Here is a 20,265-nt window from a genome sequence, read left to right as displayed (position 1 = left end):
CCTGGCTGTTTTATTATTTTATGATAAGACCTCTGCAGCAGCCCGCTACTAGAAAAGATTTTGGGTCAGATGAATAATGAAACCTTATGCTACAAGTTTAAAGCCTCAAATAAAATGGCAAAATAAATGTTTGCCTTGTCTTCTTTCTATCTGTTCGGCAGTAAAACTGCAGTAAACAAGCGTCACGTTAGAAAAGTAGCAGGCCACTGAGGTTATGGTGGAAGTCAATCTTGCAATCTCCTGTTTTTCTCCATCCCCTCCACACATCCAGGCCTCGTTCCATTAATCCCCCTTCCACCCCTGTACACCACCACTTTAAATAACATGACAAGCTCTGGAGCATTGCCTCCATGTTCTTTTTATGAGAGGCAGGGGAAGAGGATTTGGCCGCCGCTGGCAGTTACCGGAGGGGCAGAAGCCCCGTACTCAAATCCCAGGTTGGGATTATGATATGAAAAATCAATCAATCCCCTTGTTCCAGCGCTGTGAATCGGAGGCCATGACGTAACCTAGTTGGATGAATCTAATCTAAGCAGTGACTGACGGCACAAGGGCAAAAGGGAGATCAGTGCCGAATAACAAAATACACTCATTAGATAAATATTACTGAGGATAAAACATTTTTAAAAAAAGAAGCGACTCACTGTTTATTTTCCTCCTTTGCGATCTCTCTATCTCTGTCTCCGTGTCCATCTGTCTCTTTCTCTGCCTCTCTCTTCCTCCCTCTGCTCTCTGTGTGTCTAGTTCGTTCTCTCTCTTCTCTATCTCTTTCTTTTCCCCGTCTGTCGCTCTGGTTATTTTGGAGATCTGAGTCTAGAGATGTGATTTTCTCTGATAACATCTGCATGTTTACACTTGTCTGAAGAGCAGCGTTATTTGAACCTATATTACTTTAGTGCCACATCGCCTCTTTTTCATTTTTCTAATAATCGTTTATGAGATTTTACAGAGTAATGCTAGCATAAAAAAAAACAATATTTTCGAAACGGCTGTGTTTGGTCAGGTTTAGGCACCAAAGAACGAAAAAAACGAAAAAAAATTACTCACCAAAACTACTTTATACAAGTTAATTACATACAATTAAACTTCATACATATCGTTACTTAAAATCAAAATCCATTTTGACGTTTGCATGTGACTTTTTTTCTTCTTTAAACTACTGCGCTGGAGAGGAGAAGTGACAGCAGTTGGGTACCTACAGCGTAGGGAGTGAGAGCAGGCTGGAAAAGATAAGGACATAATGTGACGTTTAGGGCAGTGGCTGTATGGCTGTTAGTGCAGCTGGTAACCTGGCTCTTATTTCGAAGAGATGTGTGAAGGCAATGGAGAGAAAAAAAAAAAAGGAGAAAAATAATTCACACATAGAAACACAGACACTAAGCAGTGTGTTCTCTGTCACTCTGCGAGGCTGTGTGGTCCAGACAGATTGGCTGTTCTGGCAAGTCTCTGAGCCCGTATGCCAGCATCAAGCGCACTCTTATTGTTATCATGGCAGTGGTTCTGTGTGTGTGTGTGTGTGTGTGTGTGTGTGTGTGTGTGTGTGTGTGTGTGTGTGTGTGTGTGTTGACAGAGGTGTGTGGATACAATCGATCTCAGGCACAGGAGTCTGAGAGCGAAGGGCAGGAAAGAATGAGAGTGAAGCGCACCCATCACTACAGCTTGAGCATTACAACTTATTTGTTCTGCTTTTTTCTCCTCTTCCTTTTTCTTTGAAACAACCCTTTATAATGTATTGATTTGAAGGTCATTGACTCAAAAATGAGCTCACTGGCACAAGGAATAATGTAATTTTACACTTTCTGGGTAAAATAAACATACAAAAGCCAGTCGTGCGTTCGCCTTCCGCCACATGTTTTAGCATCTTTATGTTTCTGTTTCCATTCGGTCACTCTGTTAAAAGCATCCCTCTCATCATAATCCATCATTTATCATCTCTGTTCTAATTAACAGCACATCTGTGAGCCAGGAAACATTCACCTGAAGCTGATTCATTAGCGTCACTCTGTTTTCCGGAGTTTTTCGGCACGCTGTGTCCATCTCTCATTTTCTGTCTGATTCCACTCTCAGTCTTTAATTTCCTCCTCTATCTATATCTGTCTGCAGCCACATCTTTCTCCACTCAGTCTACCACAGAGGTGTGAAACTCTGTTTCGTCTCCTCTTAACTTTATCACAGAGTTTGGTCTTTGAGGGTGTTTTTTTTTTTTTTTTTTTTTATCTTCCCCACCTTCAGCTCACTTTAGAAGACTCCTGGGGAACTTTATGTCTTATCTGAAAGAGGCCTTATTGCTCAATTGATAACCTCTCCTTCAGTTCAAAGTCTGTAAATAAAAAGTTAAAGTAAAAAGTCATGGACACTTGTGGCCATCATAAAACACATAGAAAAAAACTCTTATCTCTTTCCTCTTTGGTGCGAGACTGAGATATCATACAGAGCAAACATTAATGCAGTTAAAAAGATAATGTCTTGTTTTATTATATATGTTTTATAATTTTTGCTTCCTGAAACTATATTTACTAATGTACACATAATTTTAATTAACATTATATATGATCTTTTTGAAACAAATAGGAGACCGAGCTTTAAATGTATGTAAACGCTTAATAATTGCCTGTGCATTATCAAAGGAGACAATTTCATTTTAGATTACTGGACTACATTTACATGCTTTAATGCTCAAAAAACACATCAGTTTCCTTATGCTGTCCAGTGCTGCAGCACTGTATTCACCATCCATTCAGCCCCACTGACCAAAAGAAAGACTGAACCATCTCCAAACATATAGAAAAACAAGAGCGTTTGGATGACCCAAATAAATACACTAACACCACTGAGAGGAATTAAATATAACTGATTACAGGTTTGAAAATCACACAAAATGCTATTTAGCATACAGTACATTCAGGCTGGCTGGCACGAGGCAAGAAGAGAGGAGACTAAAAAAGAAAATACAGGCAACAGAACAAGAATAACAATCTTCTGCACCAGCACGAGGCTTTCCCTTGTGGTGTATCAGTCTATCAGGGTTGTCAACTGCAACGATGTTGTCCTAAGTAACAGAGTTGCCGGGCGATGGCGTGCAGACGGACAGAGGGGTGTAGGCTGAATTGAAGATAACAGAGAGTGTGACAACTGAATTACAGCCGACGGCCCTGACATGAGATCGCAGCGATAGAAAAAAAACAAGACAGACAGACAATGGGAGGCAGGCGAGGAGACGCAGAGGCTGAGAGAAAATCTGAGTGGAAAGTCAAAGGGCAGAGGAAAAACCCATGCAAAGAAAGGAAAGGAAGAGACAAGGAAAGATTACAGGATGTGAGAAAATGAGATGATGAAAGGAGAATGCCTACTCCTGCTCAGGTGAAAACGTTTTAACAATGAGAGAAAGAGACAGAGAGCAAGAGACTCCTGAGCAGAGACACAACGAGCGCGCAGAGAAAAGTCAGACGAGACGGGAGAATCGAAGAAAGAGAAAGACGGAGCAAAAGGCAAAGCGAGAAATTGATAGCGAAGGACAAAAAAGCTTGGCTTTGTGAAGGCACACGGCAGCTTTTTAAGCATTTGTGCAAAAAAAAACTCACTTGTGGCGTTTGTGAGCCTGAAGGTGACCGACTTGTCTTCGATGTTGCACACATTGCGGACGGAAACCTGGCAGGTGTAGTCGGCAAAGTCCTTGGGTCGAAGGTTTTTCAGCTTCAGCACCTTGGTCTCACCCTATGTGGGGCAAAGCACACACGACAACATCATGCTAAAAGACTTAAAAAATATTTTGCCACAGAATCATTTATGCGGTTATCATGAAAGACACATGAACATCAATCTAATAATAGATCAAAAACAAGCACATTTCCATTGCAGAGCACATAACATTACATCAATGAGAAAGCTCCCAGCTTTTTATTCTAGTCTGTTCTAAACTGGGTTGTAATCTTGTGTAAAAGTCACTTCAATTTTTGATGAGCCGCAGTGTGGTAAACAGGGTCAGAAAACACACACATCCACACAGACGCACGCTCGCACACACACAAACACATACTGTGTTCGTAGGTCTGACATGCCCTGATTATCAACTGAAGCGTCTCCAATCATATAAAGTAATACGAATGATGAATTTCAAACGGCTTTCACATGAGACCATTACCCAAATGAAACTGATCTGATTGACAGCTCAAAGAGCGAAATCCCTCCCCCCTCCTCCCTCTCCCGGACCATTCATGAAACAATGTCTCTTACTACTCCAGCAGCTGTGTCTCTAATGTAGGCAAGTCCAAACTCTCTTGGACACGCAGGAACAGTTCTCACATCTCTTTCAACATCACTTGTGATTTTTCAGATCAAGACCTTGTGTGTGATGCTGTATAACTGCCTGTCTGCTACAGTAGGTGATGGGCTAACAGTGTCTGAGGCAGCCGTGGGAAGAGCTCCACTGGCTGGCTAATTGAACTCAAGGGGCTCTGCTTTGTGGCTGACTGATGCTTTGGTAAGTGGAGAAAAATGGAGCAGTTGTGTTGGTGCAACAGGCGCTCAGGCTTGGCGATCAGGCTTAGGGACTGTTTGTTTTTGTTATTTGGCTAACTTACTGGCTAATGCTGTTAAACTGATCAAATAACAGATGGACGGACTGGATGGTCAGCTATTTTCCCTCGTCTGTGAACTCACGCACGCAGCTTTAATATAAGATCATGAGTTAAATGTGGAGCCTGTGGACCATCGGCTATACCGCATAATTAAAAATAAAAAGTATGTATTTCTTCTTTCATTATACAATGAATATTACTGTATTAGTGTCTGGTCTGAAGAAAATTTCACTTGTCAGTTGACATATAATCTGGTCACCATAATAAAACGATAACGTTTCTGCAAACCACTGATGCATTCATGTTTGTATGTTAACATTTTTTTAAATACACGTGTCGTATCACATTCACATTGCACGTTCGTGACCTGAGGTGGTCAGATATTGGGAGGTGGCGGGGATGTTGTTGGATTTACCGCAAGGCGAGAAGGCACAGTTCACATGTGAGTGTGAAGTCCTGACACCCCTTGATATTTTTGAGGAGATCCTTGGGCAATCTCCAGCCATGTTTGATGACATTTTTGACAGAAAGTCGGGAGATCTCAGGCTGTTTGTGATGACCAAAAGTGGCTTTCGTACCTAGACCTAACCAGGTCATTAGCACATTGTCACAACATTAAACTGAAAATCAAACGTAGAGTTGCATTATAAAGAAATTTAAACTTTCACCATAACGAATTAGATCTTGGTGGCCAAAGGTCAAGGTCATGTTTGGCCACCACTCAACAATTCATATGATAATGTCAAAATTCACACAAATGTCTACAAGGATTAACTTACAAAATGATGACATTTTATAACCGATAATTCAGAAGGTCAACTTCACAACCTGGCTGGTGTGCGGAGACATAACACCCTGAGGTTTTTTAGGATGATTATGTTCGTAATGTGACGTAATCTTGAATAAAGTCTTTGGTTGGGGTTGATACATTTAGGCTTAAGACATCGAACAATTGCTCTCCGGGGGGTTCAGTGAAAAGCTGAATCACTTCCTGCCACCGGTAGTCTTCACGTGAGCACTAAATGTCAGAAGAAATGGCAGGAAAAGAAAAAGAAAAACTAGATGAAAGCAAGAGAGATTTAAAGTGAAAGATTTTCCGATGAGACGAGAATAAAACTTGAGCAGACGAGGATAGGATTCAGCGGGGGGACTCGGCGAGGCACTTCTTAAAGAGAAAGGCAGAAAGCGAGGAGTGACTGCACACCTGGCAGCGTGTCTGTGCTGTGCATGTGTTCATGTGTACCTGAGTGTAAAGCGGTTCGTAGATGTCCACTCCGTTGTCCTTGCTCTGCTCAATGAGCGTGTTCCCACGTTTCCAGATGAATCGTGCGGGAGGGTTGGAGTTGACGGTGCAGCGCAGGAACACCGTCTTCTCCTGGTAGTAACTGCCGCGCACATCGCTGATGGTCTGGTGCACCGTCAGAACTGGTGTGTCGAGGTCTGCAAGACACAGCCAAGGAAAATAAAAACACAAAGACTCAGAGACTTGCTGCGAGGGGTGAGAATATTGCTAATCGCACCCAGAAGAACAAATTCTTATGTGTAGTTAAAATAACATTCTTCTCTGCATGATGTTGTCGCCTTTTTTTGGTTCAAAACACTGGCAATATTGTGTGTGGCAGCGGAGGGACTTGGTAACAGGGACACAACTGTAAATAATGGTAAACATGTGCTGTTTGTTGGCTGAACTGCCCACTCAAACTGACCAAAAACGTCCAAACAGTCGTCTATTGATCATCGCATCTAACGAGCACACACGTCCAAACAATCTGTGCATATTCGCAATTTTCCCTCTCTCGCTGTTTCTCTCGCACACTAGTTTTATACATTTTTCCTGTCATTTTTATCTCTTTCCCCCCGCTTGCCTTCGTCTCCCCCTACACATTTCCTCCATGGGAGTGTCATCTCCCTTTTCCTCCACTCGATGGGATTTCAGCTGCTGTCACGAGCGTGGAGGCTGCTCCCCCTGGTTTCTGCCATCTCTCCAAACCTCACTGCCACTTTCACTCCTCATCACCAACCCTCCCTTTTCTATCCCCGCCTCCTCCTCCTCCTCGCTCCTTGCCTCTATCTCTTACAGGGCAGGGTTGTGTGTGTGTGTAATCCCGATTATTTGCACCCTAATTGGACTGTTGCGGACTTCAAACGTCACGGAAACAATTTCTGCCAAGACCAGGGCAGCCTTTTCCTCCCTGCTCCTGCCTCTCCATTTCACGTCTCCCCTTCCCTATCACCTCCTTTTTTTTTTTCTTCTCTGCCCTGGTCCCTCACTTCCTTTCTCCTGTAGAAAAACTCGCTGTATGCTATCGACAACGCATGCCGCTCTAGAAAAGAGGTGAGATGGGAGTGTCACTCTTATGTTCTTTCATCACCATCAGCTGTGACTGTAGCCCGGCCCACATGATGGATGGAGTTGTATTTAATGCCTCTTTGGTTGAAATGTTTGAGAGTGTTGTTGAAAAGGGCACGGCTGTCTCATGAGGGCTGTGTCACAAACACGGGCACATGTATACACACACACACACATCTGGATAGAAATCAAAGCGTGAGCAGCCTTAGCATAGAATCAGAGCAGCTTTAACTCTTTTAGGTGGTTTTTGTGACTGACTCCACAATATAGCTTTGTATTTCAAACGAACAGTGAGTCACAGGGTTATGAAAGGTTTGCACTGAAATAAAATGTAATATGTGCAGAAACCTTTTAATGGGAAGGAAGGTTTGAGACCGATAGTTGTTACTACAGATGTTTCATCAAATTATCTTCAAAATAGCTTAAAAACACCAAATCAAAGCAGATTTTTAAAATTTGCTGGGTTCAGCCGTGACCAAAGGCATTATGATTTTTGGTTGTCGGTCCATCCCATTCTTGTGAACACAGTATCTCCAACGCATGAAGGGAATTTCTTCAGATTTGGTACAGATGTCCACTACGACTGGAGGGCGATGTGATTAGACTTTTAGTGGCCAAAGGTCAAAGGTCATCATGTGGCATTATGGCGCCCCCATTAGGGTGGACGCGATATCTCAGAAGACGCCTCAAGGGACTTTATTCAAATATGGTACAAATGTCCAATATGACTCAAGGATGAAGTGATTAGAATTAGAAGGTCAGAGGTCACAAAACCTTTATTTATCTATAATTATGCCAACAGTCCACATACAGATGTCTAACAGGATGAAATGAATTATGACATTTGATATCCAAAAGGTCAGAGGTTAAATGCACCGTTACATCATAATATTCTGCAAAAAATATCCTGGCCATTGTTCAACACCAAAATTCGGGAACAGCAACTTGACTGGTGCGCGGAGGCATACAGCTGCGATGCGGTGATTCTAGTTTGGAGGGATTTAATGTCACCTTTGTGCCTTCGCTGTGATACCTGTGCATAAAAACAATAGAAAAACAGATCAGACCTTGCAATGGCCAGCATAACTGCATTGAAAAGCTTACATGACCACCTTTAAAATGTTATAAAACGGGATAAATAAACATGACAGTCATTATTCATCTAAAAAATTCAAAATTTGAAAAAATGAATTTGAGCTTCATACACTGCGTCTAGCCTGGTTAAGCTGCTTACTCTCAGGCGGCGAAATATTTTGTGTCTCTGTTATTTGAGATTTTCTCAGTGATTCACTTCTCTCCTTTGTGAAGTGCTCACCTGTTTCCATCCCTTTCATCTCCCCGCGGACACCCTCATTTATAAAACGACAACCCAAAGATTGGGACAAAAGGCCCAGCAGGAAACGAGACAGTGAGGCAGCACAACCAGTCTCTCTAAAAGCCTCTGCCAGCAACAGGCCATCAAACCTGGGTAGCTTTCAAAGATATCAGGCTCTTGGTCCTGCCACGTGTGCATGTGTGTGTGAAAGAGATCTGGCAAAAGAGCAGGCACCTTTGTATACTTCAATTTGTGAATATGTGCATGAATACGCGGGCTTGTTTTTGTATTTGTCCAAAACTGGCACAGGATTTCTGTATGATTTTCACAGATCATTTGCAGCGCAGGGGGAATCCGAGCTGACTAATGCCGGCGTAGTATGTGTGTGTGTGTGTGAGAGAGAGAGAGAGAGAGAGAGAGAGAGAGGGTGAGTGAAAGTGACTATCTGCTGTCATTCTGTCTGTTTTGTGACACTATGACTGTGGAGAAAGGGGAATGTGACAGATTGACACTGACAGACACGGATAGACACAAGTGGATTGTCAAGACCATCACATAACCGTAAATGGACAAACACTGTAGAGTCACTCACACATCCACATCATATGTTCATATACAGTAGAGAGGATTCTGATAGCATTACTAGCATATTAATAGTAAACATAACTCACCTATACTGCCAGTGTCATCTCAGTCCTGTGAACATAATCATCCTACTGGAGCACAAAAAGTCTGTCCCTCCTGGACTTAACTTTCAAAACTCTCTTACGTGGATGAAACATTGCCAGTTCTTTTACGACCTTTTTTTTCACCTGACCATTGTGTTGTTAAAGCTTTTATAATCCAGAGTCCCGGGGGGTGTCTAACTTTCCTCAGTTTGGGCCCTTAGGTAAATAGAGACACAGGACGAAACTGCAAGTGTACAGAAATACAATATGAAACTTTAATGAAGCTTCTGATTTCCCCAAAGTCCTGCCTTTGCACACAGCTTAGATCAATTGCACTGCGCTGCTTTTGTTAGCCACAGCTTTTAATTTACATCTATGCATCCAAATTTGAAGCTGCACTGGGGCTCTGGCATTGTTTTCCGCTTAGACACCACACAGCGGTGCTGACACCAAGACATTTTAGTTCCCCCTTAGAGTGTGGCCATTAGATTGGACGAATAGCCGCGGATAAAGCACAAGATCACATATCGTTTGAGAACTTAAACCTGCAGTGTGGGACTTTAACACATAAATGACTGTCCACACAATGCTGATTAAGCCCATCACTGGCGGATAAATCTGTCTGTATTTCGCAGGATATCGAAGTTTTTAAACCTGGAATCTGTGGAGAATGTCCCGCGCTGCAGCGATGCGTTTTACATCGGTCAACAAAGGCTGTTTAGCCAAAACTGAAGCTGACGTAGCCAATGGAGTATGTTGGAGGCTATGGTGTCAAAAGCACGTTGATAGTTTGTGTAAGTACTCTCACTGCCAGCAGGGGGACACAAAAGTTCTGCACTGTGTAATACAATGTGATAATAAGTGGCACCTGTCCTCTACAGCCCAAAGCTAATGACAATATCTAATTATTTCTGATTTATGTCTGTCCATTAAGACAACACCTTCCTGACAAACCTGGATTATATCCCGTTTTAAATTTTGCTTTTGATTTTGTAGAATTAAAGGAGATTTTGAAGGGAGATTTGTCTTTTAATTAAAACAAAACAACAAATGCTACTTTTCAAATCAGCTGAATTATCAATGAATAAAAAATGGGGATTTATTGATGTTTGTATTGTGTTGTTTATTCTAACACAAAGTGAGTCAGACTCTGATTTAAAATCATAAAATTATTTTAATTTTGTTGTTACTGTGATTGAATATGTAGCCTGTAGATCTGCTGCGATATTGTATGCGGGCCTGCACCCACCCAATTGTAAAAGTGGTGTATCCTTAAAGACCAGGAGAACACACACTTTCCTTACATCTACTTTTAATTCAGAGGCAACATTATGTAACTTCTTAACCTCATAATAACAGCTCCAAAATCATTTTGATGGCACAGTGTGTTGTAATAGGTTGAATGGTGTCTCTGTCTCAGCCACTCTGCCCCCCTATCACTTGTTCCTGCACTGTGTAACTTCAGTGCGAGGGTAGGATCACATGTCGGTGGGGGGCACCAAATCGCACAAAATGCTAATTTCTTCATAATGTTGCTTTAAATAATACATAAAGAGTTCAACTGTTTCATTTCCTAAATAAAATAAATAGACAGCATTCATTAGGCTGTCATGTTAGAAGTCTGGACAACAGGCCATTTTCACAACAGGCCATTTTACATTGAACAACCTGCAGCCCACACACACATGTCACACAAATGGAAGTTGTCATTGTCCAATTTCATAGATACAAATACATTTCCTATTGAGATTAGAAGAACCTGGAAACAGTGCAGGCAAGATGGCAGGTAGAGCTGAAGATTCCTTGTCTGTCCAGGCCTATTGCCTTGAAAGGATTAAAAACTGTTTCTTAAGCTTATGCATTGACAGCGTGGTTCACCACTCTCTCTCGCTCTCTCTCTCTCGTTAAAAGTCAATCTAGCTCACCCAGCAGTCGATCCCTCTCCCTCTTTCTTTCTCCCTGCAATCAACTCAAACAAATGATAACCCAGGCACATCATTTAAACAAGAGGGTATTTCCTTAATTAGTATTAAAATGTCAGTGTTCTAAATGAATGGAAAATAAATGAATAAAAACAATCATGAAAGATATGACACTGTTTCAGTTCCATACGATTAAAGCAATTAACCTGCGTGCGACGCTTGTTATAAATATAAACTGTCATGGGTAAATAATAAACTGCATTGAACATGTTTTAGAAAAAAAAAGTTTAGAAAGTTGCATCATCAACCAGACTCACTAGTTGCCTTCCACAGCACATCATTTCTGTTCCAGCGAGACTGGAAACTATGAAAAGAAGGCGCACAGTATAAACATCTGTAATTGAAAGGCTCAGCCAAATTTACCATACAAAGTTGAAATCCTGGCGCTGTGCCTGATTTAGATATGTGGCAAACTGAGTTTGCAGTTAAGAATTAAAGCACAAAATACAAAGCGACTTACTAGAAGTACTTGGCCAGCGGTCTTTTCACTTACTCACAGATTTTCCTTTCTGGGCATTTGAGCTTCCTTTATTGTCGACAGTATATTGGGAGAGATGGGAAAACCACGGGATAAAAATATTACTGGAACAATATCAAAAACAGAACACGTCCCACACCGGATTGAAATCTACAAGGTTACCTCGACGACCTGAATCCTTGGATATTATTTTTAACCTGGACTCAGACAGCAGCAAAAAAAAAACAAAAAAAACAGCTGGAAACTGTAAAACTGGAACGTCTATAAAAACCGTCACCTTATCTGCTGTCGTTTTAGCTCTTTAACATTTACATAATGGCAAACACCTTCCGTTAAAATCGCGCTTCATGAATAAATTTCGCTTCACTTCATTTAAATTTTTTTGATAAAGAAAATAAGAAATACGGCATATCTCTGGCACACTGTCTTATCTGGCTGACACAAATTAATTCAAGAGGGGGCAATTCAACACTGTGATTCATACAGTCTTGATCAGGCAGCCAGTTAGACCAGCTGCCTGTTAATGCAATCAATGCAAGTGCTTTACTTCTCTTTGTTCTGAATATTTCCAGGTCCCAGTTCATCTCGATTATATTACAAACTGAAACAGAGGACCAACGTATGCTATACATTCACCAACTTGTTTGTGGTAGAGGATTTTACAATTTCGGTCAGGTTTTCCAATTACGTTTGCTCTTGAAATAATGTTTGTTGTTTTAATACAAATTTCAGGGCAAACTAACGAGCAGACCGAAGCGTCCCCCATACAGACAGTGTTTGCTTGTTATCTGAGGCATCAGATGATCAGACGTGTGATGAGAATTACAAATGCTGGACATAGAGCGACTACGCTGCCGGCAAATAGAACAAACCCAGCAGAAGAAATGCATGGCAACAGCAGAACAACCCCTTTATTCTGTATTGACCAGCAGAGCTTTCTTAGAGTTCATCTGCTATAATTTAAAAATGATTTCACAACCTGTTCCAGATCTCTTCGCCCTGCGCGATAGATTAAATCTTGAGTGACGGCGTGCAAGACATAAAACAGACAGTGATTTCATTTGAGTTGTATGCATGCACGGTTTCTTTTATAGACTCAGTAATGTGCCTGAATGTCATCAGTTCATCACAATCACAACGTGAAAAACCCTTGGAAATAACCTGAGTTGCCATGGCAATGATGGAAACAGAGATTTACTCAGAAGCAATCCATGTGAGCGGTCAGGGTTGACCGAGTGTGTTTTTGTAACAAGTTGACCTCTGCTGGGTGCTCTCCCCTGCAGGAGGACGCCCCGGACTCCAAATCCTCTTTGATTTCCAATAACATGTCCTGTACTCTAATGGCTCTCTAGGAGTAGACGGCCATTAGGGGACCAAAGAGAAGATGACAGGTTCAATTGAGTGTGAGCGTGCGATGGAGGAGAATAAGGTGGTGGTGTGGTGTGTGGATGGGGATGTGATTGTGTGAGTAAGGATAGCTCTGTTCACGACTGTACAACACGGTGTTATCCCCGATAAACAGGACCATAATCATTGTAATTCACAGAAGGTCGCTGCAGAATCCATTATCAATTTGCTGAATAATACGTGGCAAAGAAACAGTGCATGTATAAGGTAGAGAAGATAAGAGGGAGGGAGAGGCTGAAACACTGTATTCACCCTAATCACATGTGATATAGGTATTTTCTATTCAACACAGCGCAATAGTTGCTGCTACCTTGGACGCTGAGCACACTACCGGACGCTGAGCACAAGGCTGACCACGTTGGTGGATTCAGAATGCAGTTTCTGTTGCAAAACCCTGAAGAGTTTTGACACTCAATTACCGCTTTGCTTTGTTTCTGTTTGCTAGCATTTCAAGAAACTGCATGGCAAAAAATAACAAGACTGAGAGTGCGTGCTTTTATAGCCTTTTCTGGTCATTACAAAATGTCAAAACTGGAATATTGATTGATTACTGATTCAGCATCTGAGCAGTTTTGTACATTTACATAGTGTGGTTTGACTAATCTGAGCACAACATAAATACAGAATGCACATGTTCAAGAAATATTCGTGTCACATCCTTTTGAAAGCTTTTCTGCTCTGAGTCATGAGTGAGGATACATAAAACCAGCCTTCACAAGAGTCTTTCAAAAGACTGACCAATCTGTCCAAAGCACCTGTTTTTTCTATTACCCCGCAACGCACAGGACTTAAAGGATCTGCCGACAACGCCTTAGGTCCACTGTGGATCAGACTTGTTCAGCACATCCCACAGATGCTCGATTGGATTGGGATCTTGAGCTTTTTTCCACATTCCTCAGGGTTTTGCCGGGGGTCTCACTGCCATCAGGAAGTGGCGTTTTAATGAGGGCGGTGTACTTGTGCTCTAATGGTGTTGGGTTGATGGTGCGTGTCAGGTGGCATCCACAGGAAAGCCAGGACCCAAGGTTTCCCAGCAGAGCATCGGACTGTAATGAGATGATTGACGTTTTTCAGTTTGCCTGTTGGTCTTTTAATTGTTGTGGCCTGTGGACTAGCTAATTTGAGGATATTTAAAGATGCAGTTATGCAGCCACACTATTCTTATTATCAGCATGTTTGAACAGTATCAGTTAAAAATAAAAGGCAGCGTTATTACTGTATGCGATGGACGTTTGGACGTGATCAAAACCGGTGCAATAACAGCTGAAAAGCCCCAAGCAATATTGAGATGATCAGTTAGAAAACAGTCAGAAATCCATTTCTATAGACGGTGTAGTCCCAGCATGTTTCAGTCTGCAGTAATAAGCGATCAGAAAAAGAACAACTAACTCTGTCCGTCTTTTTTTCTTCCTAATGCACACACACGTACACATTGAAAACACATTATTATAGGCTATCGACCACACACACACACTCACAGAGAGAAAAGCTTGTGCATACAGAGAGGCACAAACAGAGGCAGACTTGCCGTTTGATCCAGCTTCGCGTCTCGTCAATTATTCAGCATTCTGCTCATAGACATCGCCTTAAAGACGGCATAAAACATGCACGAGGCCCACATTTGGAAATAACGAGAACATTGCCTGTGTTTAAAATGCAATGTTGAGAAGTAAAGATTGATTTAGGCTGACTTTCTCTGCTCCGTTTCTTTAAGTATACCAACAAAAATCGCCAGTCTTTTGTTTTTTTCTCCTCACAAATCACAGGACTGTTTCTCTCTCTCTCTTCACTGATCCCTCAGACATTAGCCAAAAACAAATGACAGAAGAGAGGAGAAGAGATGAAACAACAGTGGCAGGACTATTCCAGCCTCCTTATTACTGTGTTCTATGTATTAAATCTGCAATGGATTCTTGATGCAATGAAAACAGCAATGTGATTGTGTGAAGTATGTTCCCGGCCCTTTACAGGAGAAATGACTATTGAGGCAAACAGAGGTTTTTTGGGGGTTTTTTTTTAGGGAAAAGAGCAGAATGATGAGAGAATAATGATAGAAGAAGATGAAGAAACATAGACAGAGGTGCTGACATGAAATAACAGACAGACAGAGAGAATAAAGAGGAGGAAGCAGAGGGATGTGGCCCGCAAAATGTAGTCAAAAATGAACTGAGTGAATCCAGCTCCTTGCATTAGCTTGGGTGATACCATCAGTCAACATCCGGCGAGTCAGACTACTGACTCGCCTGAGAGATGCCCTGATCCGACGACCACCTTTCATACAGAGCAAACATATATCATTTTATTATTCTTATAAACCAAAAGGAGAAGGTAATGACATTCTGTAGATTGTTAAAATAATTAGTTTTACACACGCAGACAGAGAGAGCAGCTACCGTAACACTCTCCTGAGCACACCGGGACTTGTTTTCGCTGTAACCATCTTTCAACTTTCCACATAATAACAAAGAATAAGAACACTGCAGTTTACCTACGAAAGTACACAAGCATCTTGTTCTACGTCCTGTATTGTTAGGTCTAACAGCAAGGCACAGGAAGCCGTGTTAAGAAAAATTACACAATGACTCTTCTCCCAAACTAACACTCATGAAATTGCTGAAAATGGTGCATTTTCGTTGAGCCAGCGCGTTATGTACAAGCCTTAATTATGCTTTTGTCAGCAAAGAGCCTGGGAAATGGTATTAAACATTCATGACGGTGTGACTCTATTATTTTAGGGCCATAAAAGACTAATTTGGGCACGCTTATTTACCCTGAGTGTGACAGTGTAGCTGCACAGCGGTGGTGACAGCAGAGAGGGTGTTAAGGGACAAAGACGCATAGTTCACTCACTCAACCTCCGGGCTAAAATAACACATACGCACACAGGAGCAAAAAAAAAACACGGAAAGACACAGTTATGCAATAATATGGGGAAGCACACTTTACACATACATATGCCTACACGCAAGCAAGCACACACCACGAAGTACACACACAATCTCCTTGAGGCCAAAACAACACATGAATCTCAGATCCCTCGCTGCGACCCCCAAGGGCAAAAACAAGAAAGTCCTTCTGTGTCCCTCTAAGTGCCTTCTGAAGTTATCTATAGGGAGCTGAGAGGATAAAACATGTCCTTCTCATTCCTTCTGGGGTCATATGAATGCCTGGGTCACGGTGAGACAGCTGGGATCCATACACTACTGTGTGAACAATGTCTTGATGGCCGGTTACAGAAAAAAAGAGAATGACGACATCAGGAGTCTGCAAAAAGAAACCGCAGCTCCTACAACACTTGTGTCAGCATGCATGTATACACACTCAGACAGTTCACACATACACCGATGTGGGGGCACAACCAGGCGACAGATGCGTAGTGCCCACACCCTTGGTCTTGGCTTGCTGTATATTTAATTAGCTCTGCGGCATGCAGGGCACTGTGGTCCACAGCAATAGAGTGTATGGAACACACATATAGACACACGCACAGTAATATAGGTTGTTGCTGCTCTTATAATTATCAAATTGTTTGTGTTTTATTGTGTTGTGTTTAGGGACGAACACTAGACTCGGGGGCAATCTGCACAGTGCCTTTATTAAAACAACTCTAGACCACTTCTGCGGATTCCTGCGCTGCTAAAGTGGTATTCTGGCACAACTTCACTTTCATTGTCTTTTGCTCAACAGCGAGACAGTGAAGAAATGAAAAAAGAGCTCAGGAAGACGCAAGATAGGGCCTCATCACCAGTTTCAGTGAGAGGATGGGGTAGTTTTTCTCTCTTTCAGTAGTTTTACAAACTGTAACATGAAATAAAACATTGAATATTAAGTTTATTTTGGGTAAGTCATCTTGTAGCAAGTCATTTTAACAACACACTTCTCCATCTTTTGATACAGGAAGTATTGACCACCTTCAAAAAGTATTTATCTTCACTCCTTTAGCGCTAACATGGATTTTACCTGTGATATTTTTTTGGCTTGACTAAGATGACCTTACAAAGTTGTGGAGGTGACTATAACGTGGAGGAGAAGGGTACTTTGCAGTTCTTAAAGGTGTAAAATATGACCTAAAGTCAAAGGTAGCTCCAAAACTATAGGGGGCAGCATATCGCCAGAGAAAACCGTTAACTGTTGCTCATTGCTTGCAATTCTTGGCTGTAGCTAGCTATCGAATTAGCTCATGGCTCAGTTAGCAGTGGAGCCAGTGGCACTGGAGTTTGTCTAGACCGAGACCTTGCTGCTGGTTGTAATACCAGACATCTGGTTAGCATGCTAACTTAAATAGTCCCAAATCAAATTTGAAACACTGTGTAATAAAACTAAGCTCAGGAAGCTTCACACTGAGGAATATTTTGAAAATATAATATAAACTGAGAAGTTTATCAGTCTTAAATTCCAGCCGGTGTAGAATTACGACAGAAAGACGGTAAACAATAATGATAAGTGTGTGGATATCACCTGAGTAACTTGTTGACGTATTTGTAGTTATACTAATAAAAAGAGATGGAACAGTCACTCTGCAATACTGAGCCACAAGCTTTGCTAGAAAAAAAAAACTCAATGCCCCATATTGTCATCCCCTCACAATTAGTTCTTCATGACCTCGGCAAAAGGTATTACCCAATATCTGGCAGGTCAAAGGTTCAGCTGTGCTCAGTGGCAGCTAATAACAAAGCTTACCATAATGCCCTCAAGCAAGACACTGAAAACCCATCTGCTTACTCAATAAATATTTAACAGCCCCAGCTAAATTTTGAGACATCAGAGAGAACACATTATTAACTTTTTATACCAATTATAACAATAATTATACGGGCTTACTTAGGGAAATAAATCATCATCATAAATCAGATGTTACATGCTACAATATTTGTGACCCGGGTGGTCCAGTTGTCCCCTCATGAGTCATTAGGGAGTGAGTAATATTTCTATTTGTACAGATGTCTCTGGTCTATATTGCAGTCATATTAACTATTTATGTATTGTGGACATAGGGGAATTTCACTCATGGTATTTCTGACCTTCAGGACGCTTTATGGGGTCAAAGGTCACATGAAAGTCTCAGTTTATCACAGTAATGCGATATTATGAGCTCGGCTGTAGATGCTTGGGTCAGAGCGCAATTTAATTTACTTGACAAATACCTCTGATAGACTATATATAAAATACAGCAATGTGCAACAAGGACACTCAAAGCTGGCAGAGTGGATAAATGAATATGATTAAATTTGATGAAACGGTGAAATGACACAGCCACTAAAACTCCCATCACAACTCATTACACACACACACACACACACACAGACAAACGCAAACACACACTTTAGTTGTTACGACTTTACATTGACCTCCATTCTTTTGAACAGCCTTAACTAAACCCAAACCCTTTAGGACTATTGGTCCTGACGTGGCCAGTGTTTCTGCCAGAAACAGTCCCCAGAAGGTAACAAAAACTGACACACACACACACACACACACACACACACACACACACACAAACACATATTAGCAGGATCATGCTGTTAACTTTGCTTTATCTGCTAGTCAATACAGTTTCATTACAGGTGTTACAGGTGTAATTGTGTTTCTTGGGGGATAGAAACATCTACAGCTGTCCTGATTTCCTAACGTACTAGTCAGTGACTGTTTGTGTAAGTGGATAAGTTCACAATAACAAAACAGAGTTAGCCTTACAGAATCTGAGCCACTCTCTTGCAAAAGTCAAACTCCACCTTCTCTCAACCAAAACATAGAAATATGACTTGTCAGGCCACCAACGGGCCTCCGAGTGTTATTTTAGAAACTGCCCACAGCAGAACTCTTCACAGAGCTTATTAGGCAACACTTTGAGAGAGAATGACCCACCTGCCTGTGGCTGTGATGGTTATTGCCTAGTCTCCAGACTGATTTGTGTGGCACTCTCCACCACCAGCTCTGAATGCATTCAGAAAGTGCTGAGCTAGCTCACTCTTAACAAAATTTAACACCATGGGTTTGTGGTAGTGCACCAACCGGATACCCCTTACAGATTTTTGCTGGGTTTATTTCCTGCCTTCTTTACATTTTTTATCTGTTTGTGTCGCCTCCAGTTTTTCTGTCCCACCGTACTTTCTCTTCAGCGATAGAGGTTATTTCCCCAGGCTGGAACACTTGCAAAGGTTTTGCAGACCTGTTTTGAACTGATTTTGGGTTTGGGAGCAGATGTGCTGTATTATTCACTTGCTATGATTCACTTAGGACTGAGGTTAAAAGCTTTATGTTATTCTGTTGCTGTGTTGGAAAGAAAAATAAAAAATAGTATGAGTATGAGGAGAAACATCATTTCAATCTAATTTAAAAAGTTTTCAGTGAAACAGATTCTTACATTCAGTCCAATCAAATGGCACCATCAAAAGATTCTTCTAATATGGGGATTTCTTAATAGTGTTTAAAAAATATAATGTAACGTATACATGCGTAGGCGCTGTGTATATATCATATTATAAAATACGAAGTGCTTCCTGCTGCAGTCAAAAAAAGACCAATGAGTAGCCCTTTCACAGCCAACTCCCTCTGTTCCTTCACAATACATTATTCTCTGTATCTCATTTCTCCTTATTTCTCAGTCTCTGCTAACTTGAATCCCATCACCATTTCAAGTACTATCCTTCTCGAGCTGGATCTCGCCTGAGACGGAAACAGACGGCTCCTGCTTGCGCCCGATAAAAAACAGATATGTGCTAAATAATTACCTCCTCAGGTGAACCTGATATTGGTTTATTTGCTCCATTGATAAGGTATTTATCTGTTGACATATCTGGTAGTTTTCTTGCTCTTTCTCCCCTCTTCACTCAGGTCTACAGGGGATTTTACACAGAGGCTGACATAGCCACATAAGGAAACACATTTACTTTGTTGACTTTCTTTGTTCCTGTATTGTTTTGCTACCTTTTCCTGATCTTTTATCTTTCCTATATTTCTTGGCCATCTAATCCTCTAGTTTCTGCCCCTTCCTCTCCATCCTCATTTCAATTTTTTTCTATGTGCCGATATACAGGCTGTGATCCTGCCGGGAGGCACCTCCCATGCTTTATAACACTGCCTTCATTACCCAGCCCACTGCAGCTGGCCATAATGAAAAACTGAAGATGTGGGAGGAGGGAAGGGGAAAAAAGTAAAGGAGGAAGTAAAGGAAAGGAGAGGAAAGGGTCAAAAACCACAGAACAAGTCGATTGTGAAAGAGATAGCGAGGTTAGAGACGGAGCAACAGAGATTGAGAGTGAGTGAGTGAGGAGAGTGAAGGGGAGGTACAGTGTACAGAGACTGAAAAGGGGAAAAAGTGAGGAAGATATGAGCCATAAAATCTAAGTTGGAAGTTATTGGAGAATGGCTGGGTGAAAAATACCACCGCCATAAAATAATATTAGAATTGGTCTGGCCTTATGGCGTTGATGAATACAGATGCTGCCCAGTGGGGTCTTTGGCTGGGGGGAACTGACTCATTTGAGG

At 41.6% G+C, this 20,265-nt stretch overlaps 1 protein-coding gene across 2 annotated transcripts in view; it reads right to left on the bottom strand.

Annotated features, from left to right (window-relative positions):
* mdga1 (MAM domain containing glycosylphosphatidylinositol anchor 1) overlaps positions 1-20,265 on the bottom strand; it is a 186,578-nt gene that overhangs the window by 68,890 nt on the left and 97,423 nt on the right. For both annotated transcript variants that reach the window (XM_084367268.1, XM_084367269.1), the window contains exons 5-6: positions 5,821-6,017; positions 3,582-3,714 (exon numbers count right to left, since the gene is read on the bottom strand). In XM_084367268.1, the coding sequence (XP_084223394.1) occupies positions 3,582-3,714; positions 5,821-6,017 (330 nt within the window). The remainder of the gene's footprint in view (positions 1-3,581; positions 3,715-5,820; positions 6,018-20,265) is intronic.

Source organism: Pagrus pagrus (genome assembly GCF_965226575.1).
Source record: "Pagrus pagrus genome assembly, chromosome: 1".
In the NCBI taxonomy this organism is placed as follows: Eukaryota; Metazoa; Chordata; class Actinopteri; order Spariformes; family Sparidae; genus Pagrus; species Pagrus pagrus.
The sequence above is the reverse complement of the archived record's forward strand: the minus strand, read 5'-3'. Positions and strand labels throughout refer to the sequence as shown.